At 41.4% G+C, this 21,564-nt stretch overlaps 1 protein-coding gene across 4 annotated transcripts in view; it reads left to right on the forward strand.

Moving 5' to 3' along the window:
- LOC308103490 (serine/threonine-protein phosphatase 2A 56 kDa regulatory subunit gamma isoform-like) overlaps positions 1 to 14,203 on the forward strand; it is a 45,764-nt gene extending 31,561 nt beyond the window's left edge. For 2 of the 4 annotated variants that reach the window (XM_080453468.1, XM_080453470.1), the window contains 13 exons: positions 1,388 to 1,587; positions 4,158 to 4,268; positions 5,099 to 5,191; positions 6,293 to 6,423; positions 6,540 to 6,599; positions 6,740 to 6,848; positions 6,970 to 7,023; positions 9,058 to 9,228; positions 9,679 to 9,806; positions 10,139 to 10,240; positions 10,392 to 10,464; positions 10,750 to 10,866; positions 12,262 to 14,203. In XM_080453468.1, coding sequence (XP_080309594.1) covers positions 1,388 to 1,587; positions 4,158 to 4,268; positions 5,099 to 5,191; positions 6,293 to 6,423; positions 6,540 to 6,599; positions 6,740 to 6,848; positions 6,970 to 7,023; positions 9,058 to 9,228; positions 9,679 to 9,806; positions 10,139 to 10,240; positions 10,392 to 10,464; positions 10,750 to 10,866; positions 12,262 to 12,393 — 1,481 coding nt within the window. In that variant the 3' untranslated portion in view covers positions 12,394 to 14,203. The remainder of the gene's footprint in view (positions 1 to 1,387; positions 1,588 to 4,157; positions 4,269 to 5,098; positions 5,192 to 6,292; positions 6,424 to 6,539; positions 6,600 to 6,739; positions 6,849 to 6,969; positions 7,024 to 9,057; positions 9,229 to 9,678; positions 9,807 to 10,138; positions 10,241 to 10,391; positions 10,465 to 10,749; positions 10,867 to 12,261) is intronic. The other 2 variants (XM_080453469.1, XM_080453471.1) reach the window with 1 other exon arrangement.
- The last annotated feature ends 7,361 nt before the right edge of the window (positions 14,204 to 21,564 follow it).

Below are 21,564 nucleotides of genomic sequence, written 5' to 3' on the forward strand. Positions count from 1 at the left end.
CTTTCTTTCTTTTTCCTTTTTTTAATTCAGGGAAGCCCAGCATTGAGAGCAAGCTCTCTTTTTCAAGCTTGTACGTATGCTATTTAGTTGAGAGAGGCCGTTGTGCACCAAAGTATAATCAGGCTTCACGGTTACATTGGTTAACATTGATTGTACTGTGTAGAGCTTATAGTCAGACATGTATGTGAAGTGCACCGTCTTAGAGCTGTTATGTGAAAACCTTATTTCTGTATATAACAGGGCAAGCACATTTGCAAAATTGTAATGCACTGTAGAAGGATTTGATTTGTTTTTGACGATTGAACATTTTTAGTAAACTGTTTACCTGGTTTAATGGAAAGACATTTATGTTCAAAGGAGATTATATGCACGTCATGTTAAAAGCAATTTCTAAATAAAAAAGGAATTCATAACATGTTTCAGACTGTTTGTATTAACGGATGGAAAAAGAAGGCTTGAATCGTTAATAGGTGAATCGTAGGTCACAATCATGAAATATTATTAGTTGATGGTGCGTTCTTGTAATTTTAGGAATTTTAAAGAAAAATAAAATATTTCCCTAAATGCTCAAAATAGGGACGACAGGTTGGAAGTGGATAAACAAGCTTGGAAATATGACATTTCTGTTCATTTCATCGTGCTGTTTTTATACAGATGAAATGGAAACAAATATGCAGAATGAATGATCAGGCAATTGTGTAATAAATCTTGTGACGGGCCGAGTGAATTGTAATCAAATCATGATGAGGCCAGTGCAGGTTCACACACCTCTAGTATTAGACAGGATTATCACTCTACCTTGCACAGAGCATCAGGGGAACTCTCTCAATCTCTGGTCTGTTCTACTCGGATGAACCACAAACAATCTCCCTCACACCAACTCCCACCGGTGTTAATTTCGTTGACTAAAACTATAACGAAAAATGTTTGTCGACTACCTTTTTTCACGGACGAAAACAAAACAAAAACATAAATAAAAACAAATCTATGATGACTTAAAAGTATGACTAAATATATTGTCAATTTCGTCAACAAATAAAAACTAGTCTAGTGAAGGAGAGATCCAGCAGAACTAAGAAAAGTCATTTCATGCTCGGTTGTGTGCGCGAGTCGCGCTCCGAAAATAGCCGATCTACAAGCTCACAACGCGTCGTGAGCTTGCAGATCGGCTATTTTCGGTAGCCGGTCCACAAATCAGGCATTTACAATGCCATCAAGGCATCAAATGTCAAAATCAGTTTTAGTCGACTAAATCAACTGTAGATTTAGTCGACTAAAATCTCATGATATTTAGTCAACTAAAAAACTAAATGGAATTTCATTCATAAGACTAAAACTATATCCAAATGTGCTGTCAAAATTAACACCTCCTCTCCTCTCGTTGTAGACGTTCCTCCGGCAGAGCAGGAGAAGCTCTTCGTCCAGAAGCTGCGTCAGTGTTGCGTCCTGTTCGACTTCGTCTCGGACCCGCTGAGTGACCTGAAATGGAAGGAGGTGAAGCGGGCGGCGCTCAGCGAGATGGTGGAGTACATCACCCACAACCGCAACGTCATCACAGAGCCCATCTACCCAGAGGTGGTGCACGTGGTCAGTATACCGCAGCAGAGGGGCCATAGTTCTGTGGGACTGGGGGGGAGGTACTGTGATACACAGTAAAATCTTAAGTGTTTTCATATACATGTCACTGTCGCATACACATATAATGTACATACAGTATGCGTGCATTGAACGCATAGGGAGGGTGATGTTGTGAGAATTTACTTTGTTTTGATTTGTAAGACAAAATCCTGGCCTCTGTTCCAGGTGTGGCCCCTGAAAGTGTAATAATGAAAAGATGTTAGCCTGATGTTAGTAAATGATTCATAACATAATTACGTTTTGCCGGGTTGTGATTTATAAACACTCAGTATAGAGTATAGAAATGGATCTATAAGGGTCCATTTTGACACTGCTTGTCATGTACTGTAGATGCATCTTTGATCTCTGCAAGCGTTTAAGAGGAGATGCGTTCCTGTGGTCGCCCCTGGCAGTCAAACTCGGTGGTTTATTTTCATACTGCTTTAGCTTTCCCCCTGACGACGGAGTCACAGGAAACTCACATGTCGGTGTCAATGAAGAGGTGTCTGTTTAACAAGAACCTACTGTACATTGATTATTACTAGTCTGCGAGTCTCTTCCTGTCTTACTGGAGGTGTTAAGCTTGTTTGTTTGCTGAAAATGTGGTGTTTTTATCAGAAATAAGTGGGTCATTTTAAAGAGGTTTACTGTATTTAGACTGGACCATGTAGAGTAGACAAATGGGAAACCTGTAACAAAGGGGTTTAGCGCTGGGTGATGCTGCCAAAAACAAACTTTGATTTTATACATAAAAAATGTAGGCTCTATTTTCAGGATGACTGCTTTGGAATGATAAGACAGGACAAGACAATTTTGAGAAATGATGGTTAGTAATGTTGATATGAATGATGCACAAACAGGTAGTGGCGTCCATTGGTCATTTGATTTTAATTCAGCGAGGGGAAAGCAATAAGCTTTCTGGTAGGTTAGAAACACAGCAGTACTACAGGCCGTGGTAGGATGGAAAACCAGCAGGACTAGGATAATAAACCAGCAATATTAGAGCTCCTGGTAGGATATAAAACCAGCAGTACTACAGGCCCTGGTCGGATATAAAACCAGCAGTACTACAGGCCTTGGTAGGAAAGAATACCAGCAGTAATAGAGGTCCCTCAGTACCAGAGATTGGGACCCAGCTTGAGAGCTGAACGTGATACAACATCCGCACAGCAAGGATGCCTGTTGTCTTCATTAGTTTGAATGGTTTCCAGTGAGGCTGGGTTGGCTGGGTGCTCCGGCTTTCCAGGTCAGCTTTTCTCTGGGCTAAATTAAAACCCCCTTTTGATGTTTGATGTTTATCAAAGCCCTGCCTCAATACCTCACGGTAAACTGCAGATTCACCCCTGTTCACCCTCGTCCTGCCTCTCATTTGATCAGCGCAGGGGAAAATGCAAGAGAGATGCCAAATCAGCATGAAAATATACTCTTGAGGGGCTGACTGCTTAACAATGGGGACACTTTGAAGTCTGCTGTTGGCTTTCATCATCAAAGTGTGTCCGACTGACACGACAAACTCCTCTTTCTGTACATAAAGACTCTGTATGCTAGCTAGCACGTTGTAGGCTTGATCCCGCTGTCAGAGCTGTAAATGGAGAGCCGTGGTGACGCGGCGGGTCTCCTGTCCTCCTTGACCTCCTTTTGTCCCATTCTGGGAAGAGCACAAACGTTCACCTGCATGCGTTTGTTGACCTGCAGTCTCATGCTGCGTTCACCCTAGCGACGACAAAGCAACAGGCCGAGGCTACAAGTCATTTTCTATGGAAGCCAGAAACATAAAGTTACGAAACTGATGCCGGACACTTGTTGCTGCGTGACCAAAAAACTTTAACCATTAATGTAAATGGAAGAATAACAAATTCTTGCTATTAACCAGTTCCCTGTGTGATTTTTAAACTTTTAATTTATACAATATGGCATGCAGCCACGGGGGTTAGCTCTATGCTGCTTGTCATGCTGCTACAAGACAATAGAATTTCAGGCCATGATGACCTTATCCTTCACGTGAATCCAGCAATCCTGTTTCTAAATGAATATTGGGTGTGTTAGACTTCGGTTTGTCAGTACCGTCTACCTGTATGCTTCTTGCACACTGGTCTCACACTGGCCTAAATCTATCACATTATTAATTTCATTAGCTGCAGCTGTTTTGCTTACTAGCATAAAACTGTTGTAGTGTTTAACCTGAACTGGAAAACGACTTCCAAAATCATGCCCTTTTAAGCCCTATTTTATACTTTGTCGAACGATGGTGTCGTCTGGTGAAAATAGCCGCTCTTTAAGCTCACGGCACCACGCTTCACAACGCGTTGTGAGTTTGTAGATCAGCTATTTTGGCCAAATGCTCACCCCAAAATAGGAATTGTGGTGTCCTAGTGCCCAGAAGTAAACTGTGGTTGTGACCTGTCTGTCTGTCTGTGTCCAGTTTGCTGTGAACATGTTCAGTAGACTGTGGTTGTGACCTGTCTGTCTGTCTGTGTCCAGTTTGCTGTGAACATGTTCAGTAGACTGTGGTTGTGACCTGTCTGTGTCTCTGTGTCCAGTTTGCTGTGAACATGTTCAGGACGTTGCCGCCGTCATCCAATCCCACTGGAGCTGAGTTTGACCCAGAGGAGGATGAGCCAACGTTAGAGGCTGCATGGCCCCATCTACAGGTACACACACAGACATGTGTGCACACACACTCTCACTCACTCACTCACTCACTCACTCACTCTCTCTAGGGGTGTAACTAGAGTTGTTCCGATACCAATACCAGTATCAAAGCTGCCAATACTGCCTAAAATGCTGGCATTATTGATGTCATTGCACAGCGACGCAGAGTTGATCTACAAGTAAAAAAACGAGCTCAAGGGTTAACAATGCAATGCACCGCAACACATTCCTACCTTCTACATCTTCTTTTTTTTTACACGCGACACTCCATATGAACAGAGAGCGAAAGATGAAATGTAGCGAGCGCGTGTTTGAGGTAATTGACCCCACTTCCTTATTTTAACATGGCATACAAGGCCCAATTTTCTTAACATGGATACAATTGATTCTTTGCATTGAAAAACTAATTTGATCGATTAAAAGTCACCCTAGAAGCTGTGGCTGTTTTACCTATCGATGTAGTTGGATTGTTGGAATAAAAATAATGCATCGATACAATTACAGAATTTAAGACGCACACAAGCACGCACTCGGACAGTGCACACAAACATGGTTTCTCGTGTACACAGTGACACATACACACACACACACACACACACACACACACACACACACACACACACACACACACACACACACACACACACACACACACACTTTAGCTAGCAGGTGAATCAGGTGGCCTCTATTTTCTTAAAAACACACATGAACATAACTAACCTTAATTATTCTCTGGACAATTAAGCCTAATTTATACTGTATGCAACAGTTTCAATTATAAACGCATCTTTACTGTGATTTAACTCTGTCTTTCTTTCTTTTATTACAGCTTGTCTACGAGTTCTTCCTCCGGTTCTTGGAGTCGCCAGATTTTCAACCAAATGTAGCCAAGAAATATATTGACCAGAAATTTGTAATGCAGGTGAGAGCTTCATATCAAAATGTAATATACGGTGTAGTTTCTTTTCTTTAAAAAAAAAAATATGTTTATTAGTTTAATCTTTCACATGAAACCAGAAGCTCACATGAAACAAGGAAGGGAAAAAAAGGCGAGATGCATGATGACACAGAACTAAATATGTGGTTGGTATACACTATACAGGAACATAATATGTTCCTGTATACCAACCACATATATTCGACAGCAATATTATTGCTGTCAGGCAGAAACCTTATATCTTTATTTATTTGTTCATAAATGAATGGCCTATTTTATACTTCGTCTCTGTCGGGTAGAAAACCTCATTATGTCCAAAACTGTTACTTTTCAGGATTCAAATTTAAAAATGGCAAAAGTAGCAGATCTACAAGCTCAAAATGCATCACTTTGCGCCGCGTTTTGAGCTTGTGGATCTGCTACTTTTGATACTTGTGTGTGACATTGTAGTATGATCAAATAGGGCATTCATTTACGAAAAAAACAGTTTAAATATTGAGATAAGGTTTCTGCCCGACAGCAACGACTTCATCGTATGACAGTGTTGCGCAAAAGTTACTTTTAGACATTGTAGTATGATAGGGCATTCATTCATTAAAATATGGAGATAAGAGGTTTCTGCCTGACGGCAACAATTTACAAATTAAGTTACATTATGAATCCCACATACATAGGTCACATTGATGCTGTATACTGAAATAATAGCAATGATTTGGGGTTAGAATTTTTTTTTTTAAAGGTATTAAAGGAGTAGTTCACCTCAAAAATTACTTAATTTATTTATATCAATTACACACCTCATGAAGCCTTGGAATTCATGGAGATTTTTTTTTGTTGTCGCATTCCTAAGCCAATAATTTGATGACCGGGCGGAGTCTTCGATAGGAGACTCAAAGAGACTCCTAGTCTCCTTAGTCTCCTATTGACCGATGACCCGGTCATCAAATTATTGGCTCAGGAATGTGACACAAACTAAAGAATATCCTTGAATTCAAGGCTTCACGGGGTGTGTAATTGATATAAAATTATTTTTTTGGGTGCACTACTCCTTTTAAAGTTGTTTGTTTGTCCTCCGTTTCCTGTCAGCTGTTAGATTTGTTTGACAGTGAAGACCCCAGAGAGAGAGACTTCCTGAAAACCACTCTTCACCGAATCTACGGCAAATTCCTGGGTCTGAGAGCCTACATCAGGAAACACATTAATAACATATTTTATAGGTGAGACTTGAGAGTCACGTGCACTACAGACACCTGCTATTAGTTACTTTATCAAAGACTACTGGATGTTCAGATTTGATGGAAGGATTGTAACATTTCTGTATGTTTCTCTTCAGGTTCATTTATGAGACGGAGCATCATAATGGAATAGCAGAATTACTGGAAATATTAGGAAGGTAAGCTAATCCTCATTAACCAACCTTGTTTGATTAACTGTTAAACGATAATGAACGAAAACACCTAAACAGTTTTCTTTTCTGTTGCACCTTGTCCGTTCTCGGTCTCACTGTGTGTGATGTGTCTCTTCTCTTCTCAGCATAATCAATGGCTTTGCGTTGCCATTGAAAGAGGAGCACAAGATCTTCCTATTGAAAGTCTTACTGCCTTTACACAAAGTGAAGTCTCTTAGTGTCTACCACCCACAGGTGACTGCCAGCTTCCTCACGTTGTCTTTCATGTTCAACATGTTTTTTATCATCAATTAACAAGGCTGTCATTGACTTGACTTATCTGTTGTGTGTGTCTCTTTCTCTTTCTCTCTGCCAGCTGGCGTACTGTGTGGTTCAGTTTCTAGAGAAGGACAGCACACTTACAGAACCGGTAAGATTGCATAAAAAGTTGTTCAGACTGGTCTGGGACCCCACATCAGATTATTGGTCTATGCGGATTGGAATCAGTTTTGGTTTTTATCAAGTCTGAACAGCAAAAACACCACATCAGATTTGAAACACATTCCTAGGTGGTTTTGAAATTCTGGCCCTTCGTTGATGCTTATCCTGCGAAAAAGCCTTTCAACTTAAGTTTATCGTCGCATCACAAGTTTACACCAGGTATATAAGACTGTGTGAAATTCTTTTTGTGCAAGCTTCCTTCGAACTGCACTTAAATTTTAAATGAATAAAAGTGAACATAAAAATATAAAAACTAAAATATAAAATGTGTGATGTCTACTGTCCTTGGTTCACAACAGCAGTGACAACACACAGAAATGTGTGTGGGGAGGAATCAATTGACATTGGGGAGAAAAGAGAAGTGCAGCAGTAGCTATGTTTATGGGTAGAAATGTAAAAGACATAATGTGTCTGTACCTACCATGTAGGGGTGTCACGATACTCGATACGTATCGAAATCGAACCGAAAATGACGTTCGATACAGTGTATCGAAATCAAAAGCCGTATCGCGATTCAAGGGTTAATTTAAAAAAAATACTCCCGCGCATGCGCACATCCGATTACACGTCCGGGTGAAACCATGATCGAGCTGCGGTTGTGTTTTTCCGTGCATCGCACATGCGTGCTTACGACGGGGGAGAAAAAAAGACGACAGGACAAACCCACACACACAGAGAGAGAGACCGCTGTAGCGTTGCGTCTGTACTAGGCTACTACTTTACATTTCACCATGGCCACTGCTGAAGCCAGCGATGGTAATGATGATACACAAACGGAAGAATTGGAAAACCCTCCCGCTTCCTTTAAGTCAAAAGTCTGGCAATATTTTGGCTTCCCAGTGAATTATGAGGGCACCCGACGCGTTGTTGACAAAACGGTTACCGTTTGTCTATTATGCTCCACATTGATAGTTGCTCCGTCTTCTCTTTTTCCCCTCTACACCTATACCTCTCGGCCAACAATAGCCGATCTACAAGCTCACAACGCCTAGCAGCGCACATTGATAGTTGCTCCGTCTTCTCTTTTTCCCCTCTACACCTATACCTCTCGGCCAAAAATAGCCGATCTACAAGCTCACAACGCCGCGTTGTGAGCTTGTAGATCTGTAAAGTTCTAATCGAATCGTGGCCTTAAAATTGAAAGTCGAATCGAATCGTGGATTAGGCGTATCGTGACACCCCTACTACCATGTTATGACCTACCATATTATTGGTAGGTCTCAGCACCTGTTCAGCAGCCTGATGGCCTGACTGCTCTGTTTGTTTGGCCTGTCTGATGGTAGCAGTGTGAACAGATTGTAGCTGGGGTGGTGAGCCTCTTAACCCATTAAGACCGGGAAAAGCATCTGTCATTTTGAGATTTGAGCTAAAAAAAGCATTATTTTATACTTTGGCTATTCAAAAATAGCAGATATACAAGTACATAGAGCGTCACTTTGTCCCGCGCTACGAGCTTGTAGATCTGCTATTTTTGAAAAAGCTTGACAATTTGTGCAAATCTTTGAATATATATATATTCTTTTAACTAAATCCTGTAACTAAATATTTAGAGATGGGTGGGTCGGCGGCCAAATACATAATTTTGGGGGTCCTTGACATGAAAGAGTTTGAGCACCACTGATATAGCAACATATGTTTTTTTAAAGAAAACTGTTAGGATTTAGAAGACATTTGTAGAATCGGCCTCAGGTCTTAACGGGTTAATGATCCGCTTAGCCTCGGCTATGCACTGCGTGTCCTGGAGGGAGGGAGGGAGGGAGGGAGGGAGGGAAGCTCACCCCCCGACGATGCGCTTGGCCGTCCACACCACCCTCTGTAGCGCTCTGCGGTCCAGGGTGACGCAGCTCGCCAGGAGGCTCTTGGCCTTTACGCTGTAGGAAAGAGAGGAAAGACATTTGCTTCAAGTGGAATGCTTCACTGTGTGTGTGTGTGTGTGTTTCGTGTCTGGTCCGTGTGCGTGCAGACGGTGATGGCTCTGTTGAAGTACTGGCCAAAGACCCACAGTCCAAAGGAGGTGATGTTCCTCAACGAGTTGGAGGAGATCCTGGACGTCATCGAGCCGTCTGAGTTTGTCAAGGTCATGGAGCCCCTATTCAGACAGCTGGCCAAGTGTGTGTCCAGTCCACACTTCCAGGTAAACCGTCTGTGTGTGTGTGTGTGTGTGTGTGTGTGTTTCAGATTGGTTTGATCAAGTCCAAACATCATAAAACCAGACGGAAAAAGATTTTAGCGAATCTGATCTGAACCACATTCAGTGATTTTAAATGCGTCTCAGTTTGGGCACTCGGACACTGAAGCCTTATTTATACTTTGCCGTACAACAAGTGTCGCTCGCCGGAAATATCCGGTCTAAAAACAAGTGTACAATGCGTCGCATCATCATGACTCATGCCTATGTCGTTACCACAGCAACCAATGCAGCTAGGACGGTCGGAGATGAACACGCAAATCTGATCGCTTGCAAATAACAGTGTGGACAGTCGGGTCCTGAAGATCAGATTTGAGAAACGAATCAGATTTGCCCGCAGTCTCTGAAGAACAGAGCCTATAATAAAAGCTCTGCTGCTGTGTTTTTTTTTTTCAGGTTGCAGAGCGGGCTCTGTACTATTGGAACAACGAATACATCATGAGTCTGATCAGCGACAACGCTGCCAGGATCCTCCCCATCATGTTTCCTGCTCTGTACCGCAACTCCAAGACACACTGGAACAAGTCAGTCTCTCTCTGCCTGTCATTATGCTCCACAGTTTTATATCGACTGATAGAAGTGCTGATTGTTTAATCTGCCAACTGCTGTTCAGATGTAGGTGCCAGCAGGGAGAATTTTAACCACTTTCAACCTGGCATGGTATTATAGGCATATATATTTTCTAAAATAGATCTATAAACTTATATCTATAAAATTATTGCATTATCAACATGAGCAGCAATTTTTTTAAATCATGTTAATAGGGTGAAGTGGTTAAAACGTGTCTGATTTAGTGGTAATGGCTTAAGTTTTGCCGGTCTGTTTTCTAAACCACTCTGTGTGTGTGTGTGTGCAGGACTATCCACGGGTTGATCTACAACGCTCTGAAGCTGTTCATGGAGATGAACCAGAAGTTGTTTGATGACTGCACACAGCAGTTCAGAGCAGAGAAGAGCAAGTAAGTAAACACACAAGATCAAACCTAAAAACGACAAAAAAAAATTATTAAATTATTATTATAATTATTTTTATTATTTTAATATCTGCAGAAAATAATGGGGGTGTTTAAATGTGTGTGTGTGTGTGTGTGTGTGTGTGTTGTGTTCTAGAGAGAAAGCCAAGTGGAAGGAGAGGGAAGACGCTTGGGTGAAGATTGAGAATCTGGCAAAGACAAACCCACAGGTGAGAGAGAGAGAGCTCTCAGAATGACTGCAGGGTTTCCCTCAGACTGATTCCGTCTCTGCACACAGCCGACACTGAATTGGTCAATGCCGGGTATAAACTGGTTAAAAGTGTACCACAATGACATAATGTTGTTGTTTTTTCCATCATGTACGTGACATCAACCCGTCACACGCCCTCTACCCAAAGAGAAAGTGCTGGGCTGGGCTTACTGTTTTTGAGTAGCTAAAGTATAAAATAATGGTTAACCCATTATTGTCTGCTGCTGTCCCCTTGTCTGTCCAGTTTGTGGTGTACGTGGACTCGACAGGCCTGGGCAGTCCCATGGACATAGAGACAGACGGACTGCTGCTGGACGATGTCGGCATGCTAAAGAAAACCGTAGCTGAAGAAGCAGTACAGGTAGGATAGTGATGTTACTGGTGTTAGCACTGGGATAAGAGTGGTTAATGGAGTTAGTACTGGGATGAGAGTGGTTCATAGAGTCAGTACTGGGATGAGAGTGGTTCATGGAGTTAGTACTGGGATGAGAGTGGTTCATAGTCAGTACTGGGATGAGAGTGGTTAATGGTGTTAGCACTGGGATGAGAGTGGTTAATGGTGTTAGCACTGGGATGAGAGTGGTTCATGTAGTTAGCACTGGGATGAGAGTGGTTCATGTAGTTAGTACTGGGATGAGAGTGGTTAATAGAGTTAGTACTGGGATGAGAGTGGTTCACGTACTTAGTACTGGGATGAGAGTGGTTAATAGAGTTAGTACTGGGATGAGAGTGGTTCATGTAGTTAGCACTGGGATGAGAGTGGTTCATGTAGTTAGCACTGGGATGAGAGTGGTTAATAGAGTTAAAGTAGTACTGGGATGAGAGTGTTTAATAGAGTTGGTACTGGGGTGAGAGTGGTTAATAGAGTTAGTACTGGGATGAGAGTGTTTAATAGAGTTGGTACTGGGGTGAGAGTGGTTAATAGAGTTAGTACTGGGATGAGAGTGTTTAATAGAGTTGGTACTGGGGTGAGAGTGGTTAATAGAGTTAGTACTGGGATGAGAGTGGTTCATGGAGTTAGTACTGGGATGACAGTGGTTCATATAGTTAGTACTGGGAGGAGAGTGGTGTCACTGGTATTATCTCTGTCATGAGAGTGATGTTAATGGTGTTTGCACTGGTTAATGGAAAGATATAGTTTTAGTCAGTTTCACTGTCAATGTCCTGAAAGTTGTAGTTTGCAGAAGGCAGTTAATCAACACAAATTGATCATAATATACAAGGGATATACGCGGAGGTTGTGGGTTCAAATCCACCGTGGTGCATCAGGCTTTGTCAAGTGTCTATAAGGGAACACAATTGGCTGTGTGACAAATAGACTCCTCATGATGACATAATGACTTGCAGGTTTACACAGCAAATAGAATATTCAAACTGATGACTGTAAAATAAAATGAAGAAAAAACAACTAAATGACATGAAGCCAAAAGCCACAGAGCATTCATTAGGTGTGTTTGATGGGAGTCCTGTGGTGTGGTGTTTAGTTGTGTGTACTCAAAAAGAAAACACAAAGATGCTTAATGTTGTTTTAATGAACAGGTTGAAAGCGTGCCTCAGTTCCCAACTTCCCGCTGTACACAGCCAAAGTAGAAAGCATTTTCAGAATGAGGTCAGATCCATCCCTTGGCAGTCAGACCCGCTTTTATCTTCAATTTATTATTGCTGCATCAAGTTTCTCTGAAGACTCAAGTTTTGTTTCTCCCCCCTCCCCCCGCCCCCTCTCTCCTGCCTCCCTCCCTCCCTCCCTCTCTCTCAGATCCAGAGGGATCCACGTAAATGTCCTCCGTTAATGAGGAGGAAGTCGGAGCTTCCCGCCGACATGACCACGGTCAAAGCGTTGGAGACTCACCGGAGAGCCGAAGACATGATCACCACAGACGCCCACTAACACACACACACACACACACACACACACACACACACACACACACACACACACACACACACACACACTAACACACCAGCAGCATCACACGCAACAAACACAGGGGCCAGCACAACAATACAACTACAGCACCTCGCTCGCACATAACGCAACGCAACCAAACCCAACTCAACTCAACTGAACCGAACCGACCCGACTCGACCACGATACAGAACCACATCTCTACTGGAGATCAGAGAAGCCTGGTTCAGATGTAACTCTGTTGAAACACACACACACACACACACACACACACACCTAGTCATAGTCCAGTAAAGATGTCAGTAGTTCTGGACTGTTGCATGACCAGAATTACGCCCTTTACCCTGAAACCCCCTCAAAGAATAGTAGTCTTTCTTTTTTATTGTCTGTCTCCCCCGTCTCTCTCTCTCTCTCTCTCGTCCATGTTGTTGGGGTGTAGTCATCTCTCAGGTCTTCTGTTTACTGTCCTCTATGTGAGTCGTCTCTCTCCTGCCTCCTCTTTAACAGATGTCACCCAAATCAAACCTCACTTTTAGCTCGAACCACTTGAACCCTATATCATCCCTCTTCTGGGTCTAACATTTAGCAGAATAGCTGGTCTACCAGCTCACAACGAGCTTGTAGATGACTATTTTCAGCTAAGATATTTAGTGTACAATGAAAACAGGAGAGGCCCTAGGTTATAACCCTTAGGAATCCTTTCAAACAAATGTAAACGTCACTTTTAAAAAGTGGCATTTAAAAAGTTATTTAAATTCAGCTATGTTATCATTCACCTACAATGACAACAAGACAGCTGTTTATGTTTTCATACCCGGGGCAAAATGTGACTAAATATTTAACCGACTGCCGTTTCAGAAAAAGTGCAGCAAGCTAGTGACCAAAACACCACAGGTTAGATTCCCCTGGCACGTTGTATGCAGAACGTTTTAGCCTGTTGAAATGCAGATGACATTTGGTTCTAATTGAAAACAGAATGGAAAGTAAACTTCAGACGTTATTTATTCTAAACACGCGAGCTCTTTTGAAATGCTCGTTTTATACAGCATTACAATTTTATTTCGTCTGTCAGGTGGAAACCTTACTTTTACGGAAATAGAAAAAATATATATAAACCTGTGTTCCAATGGATCCAATGTGATTATTTAGCCACAAGCTTGTTAAAACCTTTCATTGGTTCATTTTTATAAAACCCACAGACAGACATATTGCCTATAATATCTAATTATAGCCAAATAACAATTATATTTTTAAACCATTTAGTTTTTTTTACCAAATATAAACTAATTTATGTAAAAAAACAAAAATATTTAATGGCGATACAAGTTTTCTGCCCGACAGTGACGCCATTTAAACACTAATACACTTGAGGTTGTGCTATAAAATATTGGCACTGGTGTTCTGTGGTTGTAGTGTCATAGATCATCAGTCTGTGCTGATGGTGTATAGCACCACCTGGAGTGTATCATTGAAACTACACCACCAATTCACCATTAGTATGTATGATTTTAGACACGTTTAAAAGCCAAAGTTACAGGTGGTGGAGGTTTATCTTGGTAAACAGTGCATATGTTCAGAGTGATATCATGAAACATTGGCACTTATTAGAATGCCACTCGGCCAATAAAAACGCTAAGTTGGAACTAACTGTAGTATAATTGTATTTTTAATTGTTTAACCAACCGCTTTAATAGACTCGCCTAGACTCCCACCTTCAGGGGTAAAGCCTGATGTTCTAGCCCAGATGTTCTAGTTAATTCCCAAAGTTAATTGGGGTGTCAAAAAAACTAAACCTTGTATGAAGGGTCAACATAACTGACCACTTTCTTTGCCAATCAGCAATCGGTCAGATAGAAACGCAGGTCTGAAACACAGGTAGCTTTACCAAGTTAAACTCTGTATGTAGACGATAGCCAAAGAATATTCCCCTGATTGTACTTGAGAAGTTTAGCTTAATTGAACATGGGTCAAAGTGACGCAATGGCAACCAGTTAAATATTTTGATCCTATTTGTAAAGTCTGGGTATGAATATTATTAACAAACTGTCATGTGAACTCAGCTGGGAGAGCAGCACACTCTTGCATCTTTGTTGCTGTTATTGATAAGATCTTGGTTTCTTTGTCATCTCCCTTATCCTACTGAAGATTCCTAGATCTAACTCAGTGGTTCTCAAAAATGTTTTAATTTCAATCCCCATAACTCTTGAGTGCGTACAAATGGAACCAAATTGACCCGCAACGGGTTCAACACAAGAGTTACAGACCTGTAAGGGTCCATTTGGAACCCTTAGGGTCCCTTTTGGACCTCCACTTTATGAGAACCACTGGAACTTTTAATCAGGACCGAGGCGTCCCCGACATGCTTCTGTTAATCCAGTACTGATGGGCTGATGGAGGTCCGGGTTCTATAGGTTCAAATGGAGAACCGTGGCTTGGTGCCAACTTCTACTTTCTCTGTCAATCACCTTTTTAGTTTTTAAATGGCGCTTGTATGATTTAAATTTTAACTTAATTTTTCAACTTGTTTTGATCTGTACAATACTGTAGGCAATAAGTTGCTGTGTGTGTGTGTGTGGGAGGGCTCAAACAGTTCCTTGTGATTGGGTTCAATCTCCCCTGCTTCACTTGGTGTTGAGTGGTTAAATATGAGGGGGTATTTGTCAACTAGACTAAATTCACGCTTTGGAATCCATTTGGGTCATTATCTGGTCACCCGTGTGCACATGCTGCCATTCAAGTCGTGTTCGTACACACTCGAGCTCAGTGTCATACTTATGATAGAGTCACCGTACCTTAGGTTCAGTGTTAACAACCTCCCACTGACTGACTGACTGCCTGACTCAGTGGCACAGCGTCACAGGAGGAGGCAGGTTTTCCGGTGACGACTATCTCCTCTTCTCAAGCAGAGAACTCCTTTCCAACTAGCTAGTTAAGAGATTAGATGGCTTAAGTGGTGAGGTATGCTTTTGCTTTTGAAGAAGTTGTACACAAGCCTTTCAGTTCACAGTGCCTTTTAATTGTACAATTGGGGGGGGGGGGTGTATTGGCTCAGCAGAGGGTTAGAAGAGAAGAGCAGCTCCTGTTTAAAATCCAACATTGGTTTCCAAACGGAGCCACCCCCATCTCATGGAGCTCCTCGTTAGTGGCTACGCTCACCTCGTTAACTAGCAAAAGTGCATCTGAGCCGCCTTTGACCGCCGCTTGCAGCCTTGTTTAAAAACCAACAAAGCAAGATTTGTAGTGGTGACGTTTTTAAAAGAGAAGGAGAGGACTTTAACCCACGCCCCTCTGACCACTTCAGCAAAGAAGCACTTCCTGGTGAAACTTGAAGAGAACGCAACTTAAAATAAAACGAGTCAAAAGGTTTGGAAATCCTCGATGCTGTCTGTTGTGGTGTGAAAAGCGGGGGAGGACAGCTCCACCACCCCCCTCCCTGCTGTGTGCCTATCAATACGTTTTAAAGAGCTACACTGCGTCCAAAATCACATGCTACATACTAACCAGTATGCCATTTTTCAACACACTTTTCTGTGCATAAAGAGTAGGTTTAATTTCAGACATGCTAATCAGACCATACAGAAGGTTATGAAAGTGCCTCATCTTGTGTCAAAGCAGAGGCACTACACACATGTTCCCATTTCATGTGAAATAGCCTAGTTAAACGTTTGGTGGACATGTCGTTGGTTTTATGCCAGAGGATTGGTCGCACAGCTAGGCATTGCGTTGTTGTGGGACACTGACACCAGTGTGGTGTCCAGTATTGCACACTGTAATGCTTCCCAAATGTTGGTGTGCATTTCACGTACTATTGAGTCTCCCATAACGATTTGGCATACTAAATAGTATGTTGGTGTGGAATCTTCGGACGCAGCCCTAGTCTCCGTGGGAGAGGCAATCGACCTCCCAGCGCATCCCGTGCACATCCTCGACCTCCTCTTTAGTTTTTCTTTACATTCACGTCCCTGAATGTCAGGAAGCCCAATTTATATACGCCATAGGATGACAGTGTTGCTCACCCCCAAAAAAGTGCCGATTTATTAGCTTGTAGATCGGCATTTTTTGGGCAGTTGACACCGTCGCGTGATGGAGTATACTAAGCTTAACGCCCTCCCGTCAGACCTGCACGCCGTGTCCGTTTGCCCCCCCCCCCCCCTTCCTTCCCCCCAGCCATCCCAGCAAATCCCCACCAGTTGCCGAGTGGTTTTTCTTTGGACGTCTGTTTGAAAGTCCTACTGGATGCTCGCAGAGGTTTTCTCCCTCCGTTGTGTTTATTTTTGTTGTCGTTGCCTGCAAGAAGCTTCTCCGTCAGTGTCTCTCCGCTGAATGTGCAAATTGTAAATAATCCCATGCAAAATTTCATTGGTTTTCCAACCTTTTTTGTTTCTAATTTTAATTTTTCACACTCTATTGTCATTTTGTCTTAAGAATAACATTTAACCGTTAATTTAAGTTTTTTTTTTTAATATACCAAAAACCACAGCCCCCAAAACAGCGACTCATTCACTGATTTTATGAAAGCAAAATGAGAACTCCCTCCCTCAGTATTTCTCCATCCTCTGGGACTGGTGATGTGCTGTTATTGTCACATTTACACGGCTGTCACCAGAGAGTCTGTTGTTCGTTAAATGGCTTTAATGATAATACTGTAGCTTCGTTGGAGCTCTCTTTCATTTTACATAAGCTTTTTTCTTTACTTTTTTCTTTTGAAAGAATGATTATTGCAAGTGTCCTTTAGTATACTGTCTTGTACTAAATGGCTTCATCTAATATTGTACATATTATGTACTATTATTTTATGTTATATCTATTATTAAATGGTAGATTTCCATATTTTCTACAAAAAATAGCCCCCCCCGTGTACAGATAACTGCAGATAGATGGTATGACACAGACTTCAACACATGTGGCTTTTTGCATTTAGAAACCGCATAGAATTTGGATAGTTTTTATTTTTAATTTTTAATCGATTTGTAACCTGACGTTTTCCGTTTTTGTTTGCAGCTCCGGGCAGACATACAGTATGTGTTGAGATTCATCGACATACGTTAAGCTTTTTCTGTGTGCTTTTATCCAAATCTCCAGTGGTGTACATCTATCTATATACAGTAAATAAAGAGAACATGTGAGTTTTATATTTTCATCCTAAAAACATTGTGTGTGTCGTTATTACAAGGTTCCCACACATTTATTTTATTTTATTTATTTATTATTTAAGTACATTTATTTGAATACTGTAAGTAAATGAGTATCTGTACTTTACTTGAGTATTTGTATTTTTGGATAAGTTCACTCCACTGCATATCAAAGACACATTTGTACTTGAAAAAGTAGCCCTACCTTATGAATTAACCACTTAAGCCACAAAAATAGCCACGAAAATAGCCGATCTTGTAGATCTGCTATTTGAAGTTGTTAATTTTTTGTACCTTGTAATTTGTACTTTTGTGTATGCAAGTCCAGTACATTAACTCAAGTACACATTTTACAGAGCAACTTCTACTTAATTGAGTATCTGTGGTTGAGTACTTTGTCCACTATTAGGTATACTTTTTAAATGCCCTCTCATGGCCAATAGACCCTTCTTGGCCCTTTTGGCCAAGAAAGGTCTATAGTATACTATCCTCTGGCGCCATCTTGTGGATTGCTGTGGAAATAAAAGTTGACAAAAAGGTACCCACTACCCAATGCATCAGCAACAGCATACATTCAGTATTTTTGTAATAATTGGATATCTGGGCTAATATTCAGATATTTGTAGTATAAGTTCTTTTCATTGTGAAACGGACTACCTTCACGGTTGCCTAAGTTCAACATGGGACAATGTGAGGTTTTAAATTTGAAGACTTAACTGACTGAATAAGCTGACTATACAGTGCATTCATTGTCACATACAATACAGCTTGTAGCAGTGTTATAGTCAATAAATTTCTTATACAGTACTTCAAGCTTAACAGTGTGGATAGCAAAATATCAATTAACAATGATAAATTATACTAATAAAAAGGGAACAAAATAGCCATACAAACAGGCAAAACTAAACAATCTTTATATAATATTGCATAAATTATACAGTACATCCAACTTCTAAAAAAAATACTTTACAGTTAATATCTATTCAATAGACTAATTGCTATGTACAGCATAAACAGCACAGTGTGTGCAGACAGTGGCTGCAGTGGTAGCACATTCTAAAGGTCAGCATAGCCTACTACTGAAAATGGCAAAATACAGAAATGGCAACATAAAACGTGAGCGGAATCTGTGCAGTCCGTAAACTCTAATCCTGTTAACAGTTTCCATCACTTTGTTGAGTTGAGGAGTCTTGAGGCCTGAGGATTGGATGCTCCGCTGCACACTCTGCTGTTCCGTTGGCCAGATGGTAGCTTGAGTGAACAGTCAATTTCTGGCACCAGGCCCACCCCAGGTGCGGCGAGGTGCCACTCCAATTACACACTTATTGGATTTTCGGAATTACACTGAGAGTGGCTGCGCACTGACCACTCTGAGCCCCCAGCCCAAAAGTACCTTTCTCTGAGTGTAGAGCAGTGGCTCTCAACCTGTGGGTCGGGATGGGGTCCCCAGATGGCAGTTTAGTGACAATTTAATGTATTCTAAGACCTTTTTAATGCCAAAATTAAATGAATAGAGATCATTACTGCATCGAAAGTAATCAACAACCTGTACTATAAAAACTGGTCAAAAATGTGCCAAATTGTCAAATAATAAGAAGGAGGCAAACATTTTGAAAATAGCTGATCTACAAGCTCACAACGCGTCACTATTTTCACAATATGTCAAACCGGGTCAAACTAAATGTAATGTCTCAACTCCTACAATTCCAAGAGCTTGTCAGGGTAGGGGGTCCCCAGTTCAAATATGATTATTTTGGGTGGTCCCCAGTTCAAATATGATTATTTTGGGGGTCCCGGCCTGAAAAGGTTGAGGACCTACATGGCTGGCTGTCCTATAGTGATGTGCTGCACTATTAACCACTTAAACCCCTGTAGTCGTAGAGAATTTGACTTTTATTTTATTTTAACTAATCTGTATGGTAGAGTATAATACAATATAGTATGCCTAAATCTGCAGTGGCTGGAGGTGGTCTCCCTTCTCCTCCATTAAGACATTTGGACATCTACCTGTTGACAATATCAATAAACTTATTCTAATGGACACTATCTATAGATGCCATCTTTGATTTAATTTCAGACATCGTAGCCATTACCTCTCTCCGTCAGGATAGGACCATGGACAACCCTTACCCTACAACAGTATGTTGAGATATAACGGTAGAAGAATGACATGTGACTGGTTTCATGAGGAGATGCATACTGTAGATTGTGGAGCTGATAGATTCCAGATGGAGAGATATCTAACCAGCACACACATCCCAGCTCTTTCGTTATCTAGGTAATATGACACGATCAAAAGAGCCTCCAACAGACTCTGGATGCTGTCCAGAGTCCCAACAATACAGCCGGTACCAGTCACCACTACTGCCTCTGAAATGCTTGGACTTTCCTCAACAATGCAAGTTAAAGATAAGATTCCAATCACACGTGTGTGTGTGTGTGTGTGTGTGTGTGTGTGTGTGTGTGTGTGTGTGTGTGTGTGTGTGTGTGTGTGTGTGTGTGTGTGTGTGTGTGTGTGTGTGTGTGTGTGTGTGTGTGCGCGCGTCAGAGTTTAGCAGTCGTATGGTTTTCTAGCGGTGGAAAGTAAGTAACATTTTGAGGTATTTCTACTTTACTGGAGTATTTACAATTTTCTATATTTTTACTTCTGCACTGCATATTTTTACTCCACAAAAAATCTACTATAATCCGATCTACAAGCTCACATCGCGACGCCATGTGAGCTTGTAGATCTGCTATTTTCAAAAGGCTTTTCTGTCTTTATTGATAGTACATTGATTGTACATATTTCTTGTTTTTCATACCAGTAACCTGTAAGCTGATTGTATGACGTTCTGCATAGTAGTGTATATTTGTATGTCTTCTTAAATGTCATCATGATTTGAGTGCGCGGGGATCTCATTTTAAATAAGCCAAGTGCTTTTATGAGCGATCCAGTTTAGAGGACCTTGTATTGTGAATTGTACTTCCATGTACTTTTACCATGTCTTTCTAAATAAAGTATTCAATCAATCAATCAAACAAGTGTAGATGGCCAGGAAACGGGGAGAGAGAGAGAGAAAGACAGGGTGTGACATGCAGCAAAGGTCGTCAGGATCAGGAATCAACCCACGACGCGCTGTCAGGCTGCATTGGAGCCTAAATGTAGCATGCGCCTGGACCACTAGGCCAGCGGGCAGCCCTAATTTCAAATGATTTGAATACATTTTATACATTTGAAACCTGTGAAATGCGACATCTGCATACTTTTACTTTATTTAGTATATTTTGATGCCAATACTGTACTTTTACCCAAGTCAATTTAGAATTTTCAAGTAAGAAATGTGATTACTTTTACCACCACTCGTCTTATGGTTTTCCCCAGAAGCTTCCTCACATCCTGACAGCTGCAACCCACGACTCACAGAGTCCTGGGAAGGCAGACAAGCCTGGTGGTGATACGCGCTGCACGGAGCACCCCTTCCTAGTTCATTACTGAGTTTGTCAGACAATTAACTCACTGTCTCACATCAACACCATCGGCTCCCAATCATCTAATAAGAAACGTCCGTTTGACGGCCTGCGATGCGTCACTGAAAATGGAAAATAACAAGGGGCCCATGGTTGATTAACCACTTTCAACCTGGAGGCACTGTAGAGGATATGCGTGTGACATCATCATCAAACCCGGCAGTTATGCAGGAATGCCTACTGAGTGTCAAAAAAATACTTTCTGGCCTTGACAGCCCATGCATCCAAACAGAAAAGTCATTTCTGATTGCATTAAACAACATTAAACAATGTTAAACTCACTTTGCATGTTGCTTTGCCACTCGCTTTGCCATTCACTTTAAGCATGCGCATATCCTCTATTTTGGGCTTTTCAAAAACAATGAAAATGGCTGATCTACAGGATGCAACGTGTTGTGTTTGTAGATCGGCTATTTTAGCCGTGTGTGTGACACCATTGTACGACAAAAGTATGAAATATAGAGCTTAAGTGATTAAACATGTAATGTGTCACTGTCAGCGAATGCTAATT

The sequence above is a fragment of the Gymnoscopelus braueri genome (genome assembly GCF_963280865.1).
Source record: "Gymnoscopelus braueri genome assembly, chromosome: 16".
Classification (NCBI taxonomy): domain Eukaryota; kingdom Metazoa; phylum Chordata; class Actinopteri; order Myctophiformes; family Myctophidae; genus Gymnoscopelus; species Gymnoscopelus braueri.